General features: G+C 48.2%; 2 protein-coding genes across 10 annotated transcripts in view; both read left to right on the forward strand.

Annotated features, from left to right (window-relative positions):
• Positions 1–3313, forward strand: part of ARMH1 (armadillo like helical domain containing 1) — a 48579-nt gene extending 45266 nt beyond the window's left edge. For 2 of the 3 annotated variants that reach the window (XM_072649197.1, XM_072649198.1), the window contains 3 exons: positions 2072–2201; positions 2795–2876; positions 2960–3313. In XM_072649197.1, coding sequence (XP_072505298.1) covers positions 2072–2201; positions 2795–2876; positions 2960–3090 — 343 coding nt within the window. In that variant the 3' untranslated portion in view covers positions 3091–3313. Of the gene's footprint in view, positions 1–2071; positions 2202–2302; positions 2381–2794; positions 2877–2959 lie in introns of all 3 variants that reach the window. The other variant, XM_072649196.1, reaches the window with a different exon arrangement.
• A 2142-nt stretch (positions 3314–5455) lies between these two features.
• KIF2C (kinesin family member 2C) overlaps positions 5456–17725 on the forward strand; it is a 35440-nt gene continuing 23170 nt past the window's right edge. The window contains exons 1-5 of one of the 7 annotated variants that reach the window (XM_072649205.1): positions 5456–5552; positions 5808–6723; positions 7706–7800; positions 10495–10602; positions 10693–10750. In XM_072649205.1, the coding sequence (XP_072505306.1) occupies positions 6324–6723; positions 7706–7800; positions 10495–10602; positions 10693–10750 (661 nt within the window). In that variant the 5' untranslated portion in view covers positions 5456–5552; positions 5808–6323. Of the gene's footprint in view, positions 6724–6862; positions 6925–7705; positions 7801–9936; positions 10404–10494; positions 10603–10692; positions 10751–17725 lie in introns of those variants that run through there. The other 6 variants (XM_072649206.1, XM_072649207.1, XM_072649208.1 and 3 more) reach the window with 6 other exon arrangements.

A 17725-nucleotide genomic window follows, 5' to 3' on the forward strand; every position in this document is an offset into this window, starting at 1 on the left:
TTCTGGGCCTGCCTCAGGGGCCCTGACCACCTCTTTGCCCATAACTGCCAAAAACCTTGGATCCCTGAGCTGTGTCACAGACCAGAGTGGAAGAACCAGGGCTAGGAGTCATGAAACTAGTTTTGAAAGCAGCATTAGCACCAACTAGCTCAGTGGCTTTGGGAAAGTCCCATCCCCTCAGAGAGTCTCTGTTTCTGCCCCTGTAAAATTGGATGCTTATCTTACATATCCTTCCTTCTAGGTTGGTGGAGTGGGGGTGGGGATGGCTCCAGGAACAGCAAGGCCCATAAAATAGATGTCCTAATAATGACCATGGTGGGGGGCTGGGGCCAAAGGGCAGCCTCCAGCTTGGCCTGCCCCACAAATGGGTCTCTCTTTAAAGAATTCTGAGCAGGATAGGGGACCCAATGCTCTCTAAGTTTGCTTTCATTTGCAATAAAGATTTCCCAACATGTACTGCTAATGCTTATCCATATTCTGATATGAAATATTTTGAATCTTCTGTGAAAGCCAGAGGGTGTTTTTTTCACCTGGGTAATTTAAGAAGTTGATAGCTGCCTTGGAAATGTTAAAAGCAAATAGAATTATTTAAAAAAAAAAAAAGATTTCCCAACATGTAGATTCAGTCATCCTCCCTGTACTTTCTCCACAATCCTCCTGGTTCTACAATCTCCATATCCTAAAGGACAGGTCTCAGGTCCCTTCCCAGCCCCCAAGTCTCTTCTCCAGGCTAAAAATCCCTGTTCCTCTGACAGTCTCCATGTAGCTGCTCATAAGCATCATGGAAGAGTAGATGGAATTCTCGTTCCTTATCAGGTGAAGGAAGGCAGTGAGGAAAGACCAGGGATAGGCAACAGCCTGAGCAAATGCACCGAGGTAGTAAAGTAGAGGATTTGTTTGGGGAACACAGAGTGTGTAGAATTGTATGAGATTGCCTGGAAAAATAGGACAGGCAATGCTGCCCACTCCACAAGAGCCACATGGCTCTTTCCCCTCTATATTTCCAGGGCAGGCCTTTCCATTTCAGGACTACAAAATTCCTCCTCCGAATCACTTGGGGAGGTGATTTCACTTCTTTGGATTCTAATTCTCCTGCCCTGCCTTAGTATACAGGATACCTCCTGGTGACGCTGCCCATCCCTCATCTCCATATTCAGTGACTGGCCCAGTCTTATCAATTTGACTTTCATGACATCTCTCATATTGGGCCCTTACTCTTCTCTGACACCGATAAGATCCAATACTCCTCATACAACAGCCCCTTGGGGGGGGGGTTCTCCCTGCCCCTAGTCTCCCCCTCACTGTGTCAGCAACCCCACCCCCCATTCAATCAGCTCCAGGATCAATATAAAATCCTAAATTTGACTTCAAAGCCATTTATAACCTGCCCCCTTCCTGTCTTTCCAGGTTTTCTACATTTCACTCCCCAACCTATACTCTGTGATCTAGTGTCACTGGCCTCCTGGCTACTCCTTGAACAATGAATTCCATTTCCTGACTTTTTTTTTGTTTTTGAGGCAATCAGGGTTAGGTGACTTGTCCAGAGTCACACAGGTAGTAAGTGTCTGAGGCCAGATTTGAACTCAAGTCCTCCACAAACTCCACTTCCTGACTCTGGATGTTTTCTCAAGCTGTGCCCCCTGCCTGGCATGTCCTCCTTTCTCATCTCTACCTCTTAGTTTCCTTCAAGTCCCAGCCAAATTCCCACCTTCCTCAGAAAGTCTTTCCTAGTCTCTCTTAATTCCAGTGCCTTTTGTCTGAGATTATCTCTATTTGTCCTGTCAGTAGCTTGGTTGTCCAGGACTGTATTTGGATTATCTTCACCATTAGACCATGAGCTCCTTGGGGGCAACAGGGACTGTCTTTTGCCTTTTTTTGTATCCCCAAGCTTTGTGCCCATGCCTGGCACATACTAGGTGCTTAATATATGTTAGTGACTGACTGACCTTAGGCTGGTTGCAGCAGGAGCACCAGGGCCACACATGTCCCACTGCACCCTGACTGGGGCCCTGCGCTCTGGCTCTGACCTGGCCCAGGCTAGGCCTGCTCTACTCATAGCCCCTTCCCACAGGGTCATAGCTCGAAGCTCCATGGCTGTGGCGGAGGAGCTGCTGTCCCTGCAGGTGGTCAGTCACCTGTTGTATGCCATGGGCAACCAGGACCACAGCAACGGGCAGCGTCTGGCCAGCCTCACCTTGGAGGTAGGGGAGGGGGAGCCCTGGGACTGGGAGTGGGGGAGGGGGAGAGGGCATCTGGGACTACGGCCAGCATCTCCTGGCTTTATTCTCTTGACTCTCTGCAGTACTTTGTCCAAACATTTCCCATAGTGGAGGAGCATGTGCACATGGCCATGGGAGACAAACTGTTTGAGCTTTTCACGGTGATCTCCCCTCTCCTCCCCTCCCCTCTCCTCCTTCCTGGCCCCCCCAGCCCCTCCTGGCCTTGGCTCAGCCTCAGCTGGTGCCTCTCCTAACTCAGAAGCCTGGTCCTCACCCTCAGAAACCTCTGGTAGGCCTCCAGTGGGCTCTTTGCTTCCACAGCCACTTGTGTGCCCTCCTCAGGGGGCCAGGCTGTGTTGAAGGCTAGGCATCTCTCTGTTCTTAGGCCTGTGCACTCAGTGCTACAGGGAACCCCTGTTGGGTGATCAACTGGGTCAATGCCATCACACTCCTCTGTGGCTCCTACCACGGCCTAGGGCAGCCCAGTCTTGGTGGGAACTTCCCCGAAGACCCTTCCCCACAGTGCCCCCTCCACCTTCCCAAGGCAGCCTCATTTGAACAGCCCCTTTTCCTAGAACAATGCAGAGGACTTGTACATGAATATGGACAGCGTCCAAGCCGACATCCTGGCTTCTAACAAGGTCAACATTCCTGAGGGTGAGCTGGGCTCTAGAGACTGGAGGAGGGGCTTCTGTGGGCTGAGTACAGCTTGGTGACTCACATCTGCCTTCAACTTCCAGCTCTAGGCATCTACTCTTCCAACATCTCCCTGACTACCTGGAAGGGCTTTGGAGTCCCCAAGTCTGGGAAGGAAGATGGCATGAAAGAGGAGATGTCTGAGGGTGCAGAAAAGCAGATGAAGCTCCAGTGAAACCACCCTGCACCTGGCCTTGTACCCTCTTCCCTGCCTGCTGGCTGTCCACCAGCCTGGGGGAGGGGAGGCCACTGAGGCCAATGAGGCTCAGAAGCAGCTATGGGCATGAGAGGAGGGGAGGCTTTCCCATGGGGGCCTTGGCTGCCCTTCCAAGCCCCCTCCCAACCTCTGGGTCTCTGAGGGATGGGAACAAGTCCAATAAAAGTGTCCCTTCTCAGAAGATGTGTGCATTTGTGAGGGTTGTCTGTATTTCCATTGACCAGCATCTGCCAGTTTGGACAGGTAACAGATCTAGTAGCCTTGCCCTCTGGGTTTAGAATTGTTTCTCTTTCCCTACCTGCTCATCATAAAAATGTGGGTGAGCAGCTTGGATGCTATTAGGCAAAGAGCTACCACATAATTTATGGTCCGGCCTTCACAGACTGAATCTTGGAAGGCTTCTGGAATGCTCCCAGTAAGCTAGGGTGAAGGCCCAAGCTCTTCCCTTCAGAGTTCAAAGAAAAGATCAGGCCTGAACTGGTCAAGATGTCGGGAAGAGAGGAAGTATTAGAGAGTAACTCTCCCCCAGCTCCTCCTCAACAAAGATCAGGAGAATGCACCAGAAGCCAAAAAGTCATAGTGAGTCATTTTTCTAGCCCAGGGCAGCCTTAAGGAGATGAACAGGCAAAGGTCTGAGGATGCTTGGGAGGGGATCAGGCCAGGAGCACGGGTGGCTGTGGACCTAGAATGGTCACAAGCACTTGGCCTCAGCTGTATACTGAGAAAGGAATAGGTTTGGGGAAGGAAACATTACCTTCATGGCTCTGATCCCAAAAGCAGCATCTCACACCAAAGTGGGGCTGGCACTTTAGTTGCTCTAAACCTGTGGAAGGCCAATAGTGGCTGAGTCCAGGCACAGCTGCTGAAACTTCCAACCACACACAAGCTGACAGACCTAACCTGGGTCAGAAACCTGCAGAGCCCAGACTGGGAGACTAGTGAACAGATCATCTCCCAGATCACATGACTTTGGGAACACTGAAAATGTACAGGCCCCCCAACCTCAAGCAGTAGGACGTAAGAGAAGGGAAGCTCAGGGCAACATCCTATGCAGAAGGATACAAAACCTAACACTAACAAAAGATACAAAGTCAAGAAGGAGGTGTGTGGGGTACAAGACCCTTACCCAAAAATTCATAAAATAAAGAGGCGTCTCGAGGTAAGAACAAAAAGCGTTTATTCCATTCTCCCGAGAAAGGGGCGTCACCTCCACCAGGATTTTTGATTGTGTTCATCCTTCGTTGCCAAAGAAGACCACAACATCAGAGAAATGATGACATGACTTGCACTTGACTTTGTTTTGAGTGAGGGAGGGCTGTGCAGGTCACCAGCCTCACTTCTCCTCCAGAGCCATCAGACAAAGGACCAGCCAGGAAAGATATTAAGATCATGGGCTGCAGTAAGGAAGGTAGAGGCTCCATCCCAGGAGTCAAGAGATGGGCATCTTTCTATCATCTGCCCTGGTCACACCTCATCTGGAGCACTGTGGTTGGGGCTGGGCACCATGTTTCAGGAAGAACATTGAGAAACTGGAAAAATGTCCAGAGGAGGGGGAAAGGTCGCATACAAGGGTCAGTTGAAGGAACTGGGGTTATTTATCAAGGAGAAAAGAAGTCTGGGGGTGAGGGTGGGGGACAGGACATGAGAGCTGTACTAGGTGGGCTGTCCCATTAAGGAGGGATCAGCCTTGTTCTTCTTGGCCCCAAAGGGCAGAACCAGGAGCAGTGGGCAGAAACTACTGTTAGAAACATACTTGACACTAATGAGGTATCAAGGAAATTTTTTTGCAGCAGAGTTCAGAGGAATTGAACACTTTGGCCAAAGCGGGACTCCACCCTCTTTTCTGGAGGAGGGAGCACTGACTACAGAAGGGAGATGAGTTATATACCTTTAGTTCAAGATGGATCCTCCCACCAGTAGGTAGACTGGTTCATCCTCTGTTAGGTCCCCACCTTCTCTACATTCCCATTACATAACCCCTCATAGTGGGATTCCCCCTCCCAGACATGCTTTAATATAGGACCCATGATCAGAAAATGAAGAGACAATTTTATGCGGGGTATGTCTGCATATATGCATGAAGTTCATTAAGCAGTGAAGCAGAGCCTTGTCCAGGTAATTCTAAGTCATTTTTCTTGGCTACTTCCAGCTAGATGTAGATTTGGTTCCTTTATCAAAAACTGTAATTTTCTGAAGGCCACTGTCTGTCTTTTGATTGGTTGAGTCCACCTGCAGTCTGCTGGCCTTCTTATTATCTAACTTATTCTCAATGACTTCATCCATTAACAATAATTTATTGTGGAAACAACTTTTGCTGTCTTTCACACTACCCAGAGTCCAGTTTCACTAGAGGACACATTGACAGCTGGATGGGACCTGCATGCTTATCGAATTTCACCCTCCTCTAGCATTTGGGACAAGTGGGTATCCAGCCTCTCTGCCTGAAGCCCTCCCAGGAGGGCCCGTCCACTGCCCCCCTAAGCATCCCTTTCCAGGCTGGGGCAGCCACAGCTTAGGGACCTTTCCCTTATTTTGTTTTCCTTGGGTTCCCCTCCTCCATTCCCCCTCAAAACTAGTTCGTTAAGCGGGAGGGCTCCACGGGCGGGGGGAGGAGGAACATTGGGAGAAATGTAGCGGATGTAAAGAGAAATTGACATTACCAAGTGTTTTTAAAGCGTTTCCAGACACGAGCAGTACCACCGTTTGTCCATCAGGCGGCGCTGCAGCTACGCACCGTTCTGGCGAGCACGTGTCCCGGAGGACTGAAGATGCCAAATCTTAGCACAGTGCCTGGCATACAGTGGGTGCTTAATAAGCGCTTATGGATTACACCCCATTCCCAGAGCCGCGTCCCCCGCTGATGTCACCAATGCACAGCTAACGGTCCTGCCTTTTATTAACATAATCGGGTATTTATTTATTTGCAAGCGAGCTCCAACCGGCAGGCCAGCCTTGGTCTGGCCCCTCCCTCCAGAGGCGGTCGCTGGGCTGGAGCGGCTACCAGATGGCTGTGACATCACGGCCTGTGTCTAGAGGGCGGAAGTCAACTGCTGCCTCCTCCAGGAAACCCTGGCCTCTCCCTAGGGCCCAGCGCTCGGTGGTACACCTACTCTTCTTCATTCCCCTCGTTGACAGAAAAGCTTTAAGAACCTGAAGATCTGGGTCTCGAACTCTCAACCCCAGTGGGTCCAATGGGTAGGGAAAGAGGCGGGGCCGCGCAGGCGCATTGTTGTCCCCACGGGGTGGTGGGAAGCCCAGAGACCGCTTGGGGCAGACGGGAACTACATTTCCCAGAAGGTGCCGCGCGCCACGACAAGGGGCGGAAGTGCGGAGGCACACGTAGACGCAGGACGCAGGACGTAGGACGCAGGCGCGCGGCATTTAAACGGCGGCGGTTGGTACAGGCTGGACTTGAACGCGAAGGCGGCCAACCTTACTGCTGTCGTCGCCGCCGCAGCCGCTTGGAAGCCTGTCCTGTCCCCCGAACGCCCCTTGCTGCCCGACTCGTCTTGCCCGACTGGCTCGCCATGGACGCTACTCTGCTTGCCCGCCTGCTCCCGGGCCTAGCCATCAAGATCCAGAGAAGCAACGGTGAGGGGGCAGGGGCCGGAGCGGGGGCGGGGCCTTGTGGGAGGGGCGAGGCATAGGCTGGTGGGCCGGCGGGCTCGGGGCTGCCAGTGTGGGGCTACTTTGGATTAGGAGGTGGCGGCCGTGGGCGGGGCTCAGACCCCTTCCGGTGGACTTGGGGGCAGGCATTCAAGCTGGCATGGATGGGGGACCCCTTGCCCTGAGGTCTGGGTCTCCCCTCTAAGGGCTCAGGCCAGTGGTGCCAGTCTGACCCGACAGAGGCAGGGGAGGAGGTCCCAGACTGTGAGATCGTGCCTTGTGCCCAGCCTGGGCTTCCACATCTGCTGAAGGCTGGCCTTGCTGACGGCAGGGCCCGCTCAAAGGGAAGGACTTTGCTTGGCCCCTTCTTAAAAGGGCTGCTTCCAGGAACAGCCTGGAGGGCTCTCTCACCTGTAGTGTCAAGAGGCAGGGACCCATCCCCTAGCTTGCCTGGGCCCATTGTGACCAACAGTGTGACCACACTGTCTATGGGTGGCTGGAGGGTTAGCGTGCCAGCTGGCATGGCACATGGGTCATGGACCCACTGCTACATCTTTCATAAGCTCCTGAAGGGTGTTCTTGGATTCCCCGTAGTGCTTTACAGCTTAATAATGCTTAATAAATGTTGAACCATTGAGATGGGCCAGGGAGGGTTATGAAAATGGGGAGGGGAAGGAGACAAGGAAGCTCTGGGGCTGGAACTCTGTTGATGGTAGAGACGCCTTACCCTTTAACAGGTTGCTCTCTTTGAGGGCTTTGTAGCATTGTCCAAAGGCCCTCTAGCTACAACTTTGTGCCCTGAGAAGAAAAAGAACACTGAGCTTCACTTGGCCTCCCTCCCATTCTCACTTCCTTTTTCTTGATATGATCTTCAAAGGGGTGGGGAGTGCTGGCTGGCCTTGGAACCCTGCAGAGGATGGCATAGATTCCTTTGATCCTTACACTCACATCTCCCTTTCCTCTTTAGGCCTGATTCATAGTGCCAATGTCATGACAGTAAATCTGGAGAGGTCCTCTGTGTCAGTGGAATGGGCAGAAGGTGGCTCTACTAAAGGCAAAGAGGTGAGTTGGGGCAGTGCTGACTTGTTCATGGAGAGGCCCTTCCTCCGTTTCATCCCCTACCTCCACATGCTATACAGACAACAGGGATCCCCCATGGGCCATAAGAAGGAATCTGTGCTAGAGCCTGAGCCTCCATTCAAGTTGTCAAACATTTTACCTGCATGTTTTGTATAACAACCAGGGCCAGGTCCATACTACACTCATCTCCTTAAGGGCCGGATCTCTGCTGGCTAATATACCTGGGCATTTGTCCTGGCTAGGGACACATGAACCAGAGAAGGGAGTATGTAAGGTTTCAGGCTGGACAGCACTGTAGGAACTGGGGAGGTGGAGTGGAAGTTACCTTACTGTGACAAAAGGAGTTTGCTGGAGACCCAGCACTGGCTTCAGAGGAGGAGCTGTAGTGGCTGCCAGGGAGAGTCTGACAAGAGAGGCTGGGTAGGACTGTCACCCATCAGAGATGGAATGGGGATTTCTCATTCAGGTACCAACATTGGACCAGATGCATCAACAGGTGAGTGCATGCCACATGCACTCCTGTGTACTTGTGTGTGTGCTTCCCCTTTGCTCAGAGATGTGATGGGTTTTAATTCTCTGGTTAAAGAGAAGGATGATGATCTTGGTTACATTAAGTATAAAGGAATTGAAAACCTACCAGTTATCATCAAAAACCTGGAGGAAGGGTTAGATAAGTACGGCCCACATAAAAGGATAGGGAGGAGACTGGACTAGCCCAGGAAACCTTCTAGTGTGTGGACTCTTCCCCTGGGGATCATGGGTTTGTTTCTTAATGTCTGGTAGCTTGTTGTAAATTTCAGTATTCTTATTGGTGTCCTTTGTGATCCGATTTTTTTTTTAACGCATTTAAAAACATTTAGAGAATGGGACCAGGCTTCACGAAATGAGAAGCCAAAGGGATCCACATATTTCAGAAGTGAAGAGTCTTTGCTCTAGGGTCTGAGGTGATGGTGGTTGGTGATGGGGGCAGGAAAGGTAAGCTGGAACTAGCTTATCCTAGAGGGCCTTTGAAGTCTGGCACTGCAGGCCAGACAACTAGTCTTTACTGTCTACAGGATGATAACATGTAGGGTTTGGTGAAGATGTAGAACAGGCCGGGTAGAGTACTTACTCCATGTAGTGCTGAGGGGAGGGCTGTCACCAGTCCCTGGGAATGAGGTGTCAGTTGGGAGCAGAAAGGAAGTCACACATGATGCTGCAGCAGGTGCTCTGAAGGAAGCCTCAGTGGGGCTTGGTGATTGGGAGGATCTTTAGGAGGAGGGAGGGAGGCAGGCGGAGATGGTGTCAGCAGCTAGGATTAACAGGACTGCAGGCTACCCCCACTCATTCCCTCTGAGAATGCTGACTGCTTTGGGGTTTTCCTAGTGAGCTCAGCTTCTCCCTGGGAGACCTCAATGTCTCCTGGCCCAAAGGGGAGTTCTCAGCAACCCCGTAGTTGATGTTCAGGAGAGGTAATTGTTGGTTTTTGTTCTTTGTTCTTGAAGAGGACCGATGGCATCAGTTCAGTGATTTAGAGTCTTTAGAGGCAAGCTCCCCATCCTGGAAGTCTGAAGCAAAGACTAGGTGGAATTTTGGAAGAGAGTGTTTCTGGTCACAGGCCTTCAGTAGCTCCTCTTTGTTTTAAGAATTCAGTTCAAACCCCTTCCCTGGCATTCAAGGGCCTCCCTGATCTGACCAAACCCTGCATTGTCTTCTGTTCAGTGAGATTAATTCTATACCTTATGTCATCCTGTGCAGCTGGGGGGACTGGAGGGAAAAGGCACCAGATACCCCTTGTAGCTAGGGCCTTGTAGTATTGTAGATACAGGTCTTAGCAGCAATTCCTCAGCCAGCCTGGAAGTATTTGAAGGACTGGGATAGTGTCTTACCTTGACTCCCCCAAATGGGCACATCCTCCTGTACCAGGCCTTGTGGGCACTGACTGTCCTTGAAGGACTGGGAAGGCTTTGGTGTCTGGGAAGGAAAGTCTTCATGTTGGACGAGACAGAATTTGGCTGTTTGCACTTTGAAATGTTCTGTATTTTTGCTCCTTAAGTTAGGCTAAGTGTAGCTTTTTTGAACCCCCTATGACGTCATGCAGACAAACGTGCCAGGGGCCTCCCAGGGCCAGGGATTGTGACCTCGCTGCAGATAGCAGCAGAAAGAAGAGCTATGGTGACTGTGGAGAGAGGTCTGGTGTTGTACAAGGACAGCCCAACCCTCCAGTGTTGGGAGGGTGCTGCTACTGGAAGTGTTGAATTGAACCTTAAAGCTTACGGGGCTGGCTCACTTGGGACACTTTGTGCCAGCTGAGAAGGCCAAATTGCTGCTAACAGGGCCTGCATCATTGCCCAGGGAACCCCCAGGAGGAGAAGTGCTGACCAGTTATCTTCCAGGAGGGCTGCTGGCATTCTGGGGGAACTGTGTGGCCTTAGTCAGCTAGCCAGCTGCCGGACTTCACCTTCATTCCACCCATCCATCCAGTCATGTTTTTTGTGAGCAACAGATGTCTGCCCTTGGGCCACCATTCAGAAAATTCCCCCTAAGCACTTTTCTAACCTCTCAATGAAGAGTAGCAGCCTGCATCTCTTAACAATGAGCTCTTGGTGGGAATCTCCAGTCAGCTTGGGCTTCCAGCCTGGATGGGAGCTGAGTAGATGGCTTTGTCCCACTGAACCCTTTGCTTGCTCCTTGCAGATTGACTTTGAGGATGTGGCAGCCATCAACCCAGAACTTCTGCAACTGTCTCCTCTTCCTGTCCACTCAAAGGACAACCTGCCTCTGCAGGAGAATGTCACTGTCCAGGTACGTCACCCTCAGGGCAGGACAGGGCAAGGAGCCAAGCAGAGAATGACCAATGCCTTGATGTCCTCTTTGTGTTTTTTTTCTCCCTAGAAACAAAAGCGCCGATCAACCCTCTCCAAAATCCCTGCTCCCAAAGAAGGTAAACAGAGTGAGTCCCGACTGGTGTATGCTATGTAATCCCTCTTGGCAGGCCTCAGTGCTTCAGCTGCACTAACTTGCTCCCCTCTCTTGCCTTTCTGCATGGACAGCATTGGCTCCTCTGTCCTTGGCAGGAAAGTCCTTGTGGTCACTTTTCTGACCAGGAATCCAGTGTTTTCACTGGAGGTCCCTTACTGCCTGACACCAAATGCTGGACTCTCCAATCAGTCTGACTGGTTGATAAGTCGAGATGATCGACTTGGAGTTGGCCAGGCACAAGGGCTACGGAGAAAAAACAAAGCAGGCCCTGCCCTCATGGGGTACACACCAGCTACCAATCATTACATACTGGATGGATAAAGGGGGTGGACTACCAAGCAAGGGGACCAGGAGAGGCCTCGTGGAGGAGGGGGTGGTGGAGCATTCCAGGCATGGAGGGTTCTAGAAGAGCTGGCTTTGGGGGAGTGGGGAAGGGGTGGTGTCTAGCCTTGGCCACCACCATGCTGGTATCAGTCTGCTTTTCTCATTGCTTAGCACCATCTCTTGGAAAAGTATAATCTCCAAATCTGCTTTCTAAATGTCTCCCTGTGTCTGGTTGTGGGGAAGGGTCAACAGCATTGATGTAGGAAATGCCAGACCCACCCCCCTCCTTTCCAAGGCAGAGGATCAGGCTAAGGAATTTGGTGTATTTGTAAGTCTGTTGACTATTCTGTCATGGACTCCTACTGTTAATGCCTTTATGTCCAGAGAAAACTGACCACAAAACAAAACTGACTGCATTTTTCAGTCCCCTGAAAAAATGCAGAAAGGGATGGAAGTCATGAGAATTGGTTTTTCTTGGGGGTCATAGAATTGAGGAATCTTCTCATTTTGGTTCCACATGCCAGTGTGCTAGAAGCACTCTCTGTGAGGGCATTGATAAAAGATGCCTGTCTTCCCTCTTCCTTGTGAGAGAAAGCCTTGGGTCCTATCTGGTGTTTTAGGCTCTCTGTCAGTCTAGGGCTCCTAGACATTTGGGGGTTTTTTGATTCAGGTTGTAAAGCCTTCAGGTAATTGTCCCCAAATTGTGCCAATTTTCCCATATCCCCTCCAAAATTTGTCATTTTCCTTTTCTGTCATATTGACAGAATTTATCAGCCAGTCTGACAGATGCAAGATAGTACCTCAGTACTGTTTGCATTTCTAATCAGTAATGATTTAGAGCATTTTTTTCATGTGACTATCAATAGCTTTGATTTCTTCATCTGAGAACTGCCTCTTCGTATCCTCTGAGCATTCCTCAGTTGGGGAATGATTTGTATTCTTATAAATTTGATTTAGTTTTCCATATATTTGAGAAATGAGGCCTTTATCAGAGACATTGGCTGTGAAATTTTTTCCCCAGTGCTGTACTTTTCTTCTAATCTTGACATCATTCATTTTGTTTGTGCAAAACCTTTTTAATTTAATGTAATCAAAATTATTCATTTTTTATCCCATAATGTTCTCTTTCTCTTGTCTGGTCGTAAATTCTTCCTTTATTCATAGATGTGACAGGTAGACTAATCCTTGCTCTTCTAATTTGCTTTATATCCAAATCATTCACCCATTTTGTCCTTATCTTGATTGGTTGGTTGTTGTCCTTCGGCTTCGAAGAGGACCAAAATGACATCACCATTGTAAGGTGAAATTTCAGTGTGTCCAACTGTGGCTGATCAGACCAATACGAGCTCGGAATGCTGTACCACAGGTTGGGCACAGATAGTCCATTTGAATATTTGGGGTGGATATCCTAAATTTGCACATCCTGCGTTTACTTTGTGCTGTCTCAATTCTGCTTTGCTCGAAGAGCACAGCACCTTTTCTTACGTGGATGCCATGCTGAACAGTCCTGTGCCAGTGTCTCCCATGTTGCACAGTCAAATCCAAAGTTCTTGAGAGAGACCTTGAGAGTGTCCTTGTGTCATTTCTTCTGGCCACTATGTGATCGCTTGCCCCATGCAAGTTCTCCATAAAATGGTTTTTTTGGCGATCGTACATTTTGCATTCGAACAACGTGGCCAGCCCATCAGAGTTGCGCTCTCTGAAGCATAGTTTGAATGCTTGGCAGTTCAGCTTGAGCAAGGACTTCAGTGTCTGGTACCTTATCATGCCAGGTGATCCTCTTTCCAGGTGATCATGTCTTCCTAAGACAGTTCAAGTGGAAGCGATTCAGTTTCCTGGCATGGCGCTGGTAGACTGTCCATGTTTCACAAGCATATAACAATGAGGTCAGCACAACATCTCTGTAGACTTTCAGTTTGGTAGTCAGTCTAATACCTCTTCTCTTCCAAACCTTTCTTTGGAGCCTCCCAAACATTGTCAGTGTATACATCCCTGGAAAGTACACTGCCAAGATAAGTGAACTTATCCATAGCATTCAGAACTTCTCCATTTGTTGTAATTGATGGTTCCACATATGGATGGTGTGATGGTGGCTAATGGAGCCCCTGTGTTTTTTTGGTGTTAATTATTAGTCCAAAATTAGCACAGGCAGCAGAGAATTGATCTATATTTTGTTGCATCTCAGCTTCAGAGACTGCACTGAGTGCACGATCATCTGCAAACAGAAAATCATGCACCAACACTCCCTCCACCTTGGTCTTGGCTTGTAGCCTTTTCAAATTGAAGAACTTACCATCAGTATGGTAGTTGACCTTGATGACGTGTTCATTCTCATTGAGAGCATTTGTCAGCATGGCTGAAAACATCATGCTGAAAAGCATGGGAGCAAGCACACAGCCCTGTTTCATTCCACTGGTGACTGGGAAAGCATGAGAGTTTTGTCCATTATCCAGAACCCGGGTAAACATGCTATCATGAAATTGACTTACGATATTGATGAAATTCTCCAGGCAACCAAATTCTGACATAATTTTCCATAAGCCTTCATGATTAGCAGCGTCAAAGACCTTGGTCAGATCCACAAACGTTGTATACAGACCTCTGTTCTGCTCCTGGCATTTCTCCTGGAGTTGCTGGGCAGTAAACACCATATCGACTGTTCCTCAGCCCTTTCTGAAGCCACACTGGCTCTCAGGTATATGACCAGCTTCCAGGTGAAGGATCAGCCTATTAAGGAGGACTCTAGCAAGAATTTTGCCAGCAATGACTAAGAGAGGGACCCTCCTGTGATTGTTGCAGGACAATCTATTCCCTTTACCCTTATAGAGATGGACAATGGAGGCATCCTTGAACTCCTGGGGATAATCTCCTCTTGCTATATAACCTGGAATATTTCAGTCAGCTTTTGTATGAGCAATGGTCCCCCTACCTTGTAAATCTCAGCTGAACTAGAATCAGCACCAGGTGCTTTGCCACATGAAAAGAGTCTAATGGCCCTCAAAACCTCTTCTTCAGTTGGAAGTTTAAGGAGGGATTGACTTCAACCTGAGGTAAATGGTCAATGGCCTCAGCATTGATTGATGATGGTCTGTTGAGAACACTATGGAAGCGTTCAGCCCATCTCTCTAGGATCATGTCCTTATCATTAATCATTGTGACTCCATCAGCACTGATTAGTTGTGATGCACCATAAGTTTTTGGTCCATAAATAGCTTTCAGGGAATCATAAAAGTGCTTTGGATTGTTACTATCAGCATAGAACTGAATTTCCTCTACCTTCTTACTGAGCCAGGAATCCTGCAACTTTTTAAGCTTTTTGCTTGTACTTTGCTTTGGATGGAATTAAAGCTGCCTTCTTAGAGGTGGATGAACTATCCTGCTGGTAAATCCTGTGGAGTTCTCGTTTTTCATTTAGCAGCTTCTGAATTTCCCCATCATTTTCATCAAACCAGTCTTGGTATTTATGAGTGTTCTGACCCAGATGAGCAAATGCAGTGCTGTACACCAAATCTCTGAGAGCTGCCCACTCCTTTTCTGCTCCACTGTTGCCAACTGTGTGTTGGCTCAACTTTCCCTTCAAGTTAGCAACAACTGTTCACCCTCAGAGAAGAGCTCTAATTTGTTGACATTAATTCTTCTGGTAGTCATTTTGCCTTGGAGGTGGTGCTTTTGATGAATGTGAATATTTAGCTTGGAAAGCATAAGTCTATGATCAGTCCAGCACTCTGCACCACACATTGCCTTTGTCACTCTCACATCTTGTCTGTCTCTTCTCCTTACAATCACATAATCTATTAGATGCCAGTGTTTGTTGCGAGGGTGCATCCGTTAAGTTTTATCGCATTTAGATAAATGGAAGACAGTGTTGGTGATGAGAAGGTCATGCGATGCACAAATCTTCAGCGGTAAATGACTATTGCTGTTTCCAACTCCACTCCTCCCTAAGACTCCCTGCCAAGTCTGGTAGTCTGAGCCTACTCTAGCATTAAAGTTACCCAGAATTATAAGCTTGTCCTCTTCTGGCACATTGATGATAAGGGTCTCTAGGTCTTCATAAAATTTTTCTTTGACTTCACCAGGGTTTGTCATGATGGGGGCATGGCGTTTTCCTGGGAGTGGCAATAGTATTGTCATGAGCCTGTCATTCACTCCTTTTGGCAGGCACACCATGTTGCTGATTAGTTTTGATTGCAAAACCCACGCCAGCTTCACGGCGCTCCCCTTCACTGCGCCCACTCCAGAAAAAGGTGTATCCAACTCCAACTTCAGTAAGCTGGCCTTCATTTGCCAACCTTGTTTCACTCAGGGCTGCTATTTGGATGTGATACGTGTTGAGTTCTCTTGCAATAAGAGCAGTTCTTTCAGGTCTACTGGATTTTGTGTTGTCTATTAGTGTGTGCACATTCCATGTGCTGATGGTGAGTGTAATCATCTTTGCAGATGTTTTTGTACATTTTTTTGTGTTTCGCCTGCAGAGTGGGATTCCCCACCTGCCACGGTAATCAGGCCAGGGTTGGGTAAGCAGGCAATGTTTAGGGCACCTTTTCTAGCCCCCTTCCAGACACCAGGAGGTGAACAGTGCGATCCTTAAAAGTCTTCCCAGATGCCCAGGGGGCTGCTGAGTCCCACTGCTGCTTCCAGTGAGAAACAAACCTATGACCTGGGCCACCTGGGCAGGGTCATAACTATAGCTCCCAGTGTATCCGCACCTACTGCTTCATCACTTGCCTGTCGCCACATGACTTTGAGGCATAATAGTGAAATGGTGTGGGTGATGTCTTTTGATTCATGCATAAATTGGATTTAAGTGAGGCAGAGTTGCAAGAAGTCGTCAGCCTCACTCTCTCCTCCTAAGTCATCATAGTCCAGTGGCAGGACAGAGTCAAGATGACTGGCAAAGGCTCAGGATGCAGTGGATGACCTTGTAATCTTTGGTGTCTAACCAAGCTGTAAGCACTCCACATCGCCTGCTTCATCTGCCTTCATGGCCGTTGGAACAAATTGTTTTCATCTACCCATTCCACCAGATGAAGTCTTCACATGCTTGGGGTAGACACCCCCCTAACTCGCCAATGGGTTTGAGAACTCTTGGGTACCCTCAACCTGTTTTAGCTCATCTGCTGAAATGGTTTACCGGGGTGTGGCCACTGTGCATGCTACAGCTTCTTGGAGCCACAGGTGAGAGTGAGGCGGAACAGGTGGACACCAAAGGTGGAAAGAGCCCAGCAAAGGGCTCAGCAGCCATCACACCAAAAGTACTGGTCCTCTCTGAACACACCCTACACCCAGTCTATTCCATTGATCCACCATTCTGTTTCTTAACCAGTATCAGATCGTTTTGATGAATGCTGTTTTATAATATAGTTTGAAATTTGGTACTGCTAAGTAGTGTCACCTTCCTTCACATTTTTCTTCAATGATTCTCTTGATTTTCTTGACTTTTTCTTCTTCTGGGTGAATTTTGTAATTTTTTTAGCTCTGTGAAATAATTTTTGATAGTTTGGTATGACACTGAATAAAGTAAATTAATTTAGGTAGAATTGTCAGTTTTTATATTAACTCAGCCTGTTCATGAGCCATTAATATATCTCCATCTGTTTAGATCTGACTTTATGTGAAAAGTATTTTGTAATTGTGTTCATATAGTTCCTGAGTTTGTCTTAGCAGGTAGACTCCCTGGTATTTTATATTGTCTACAATTATTTTAAGTGGAATTTCTCTTTCCATTTCTTCCTACTTTGGTGATACATAGAAATGCTGATGACTTGTGAGGGTTTATTTTATATCCTACGTTTTGCTGAAGTTAATTATTTCAACTAATTTTTTAGTTTCTTCTCTATGATTCTCTTCAGTATACCATCATATCAGCTGCAAAGAGTGTGTTTTATTGGTCTGTCCTAATTCCTGCCATTGCTTTTTCTTCTTTTATTGCTATAGTCTAGCATCTTTCTTGAGTGCTAACATGCTGCCATCTGCTGGTGCCCAGTGTGACCTTCATTGTCCTTCCTGTGATCCATACCTTGAATTCTTTGGAGACTGAGATTTCTAGGCCTTGCTAGCTAAGCAGCATTGTAAAAATATGTCCAAGATCTCCATGCTCAGGAGCCCACTGTGTGGCTTGTCCATCCAGCTGCACAGCCTCCTGCAGATAATGGGCATTCTTAGAATAATAGCTAGTTTTGATTAAAACTCCTTTTAGTGATTGATGATAGCTCTCTGAGACCTCCACCCCTCTTTTTTCTTGCTCTATGCCGTCAAAAATTGCCTTCCCCAGTCATTGCTGACCTCAGATCTGAGTACAGTCCAGCTGCTGTCCCCATTTTTTTCTCCAGTACTCTTTCTGCTTCCTTGTTTAGCATACCAGGGATTGGAATGTGACAGTACAAATGAAGTGCCTTCATTTTTGTTCTTGGTGGGCTGAGTTTGGTTTTTTTAAACCTAAACTGGCTTTGATGGATTCCCTGTGTATATTACTATCAGTATCCAGCTAACTTTCTCATTTTTTTCCCTTTAGATGAATCTGTGTCAACAGAATTTCATTCTTGGAATTATTCCACCCTTCTTGGCCTGACTTTCCTTAAAGATCTTCTTAGGATACCAGTGCTTTCTCAGAACTTGCTCA

Source organism: Notamacropus eugenii, chromosome 2 (assembly GCF_028372415.1).
Source record: "Notamacropus eugenii isolate mMacEug1 chromosome 2, mMacEug1.pri_v2, whole genome shotgun sequence".
NCBI classification, from domain to species: domain Eukaryota; kingdom Metazoa; phylum Chordata; class Mammalia; order Diprotodontia; family Macropodidae; genus Notamacropus; species Notamacropus eugenii.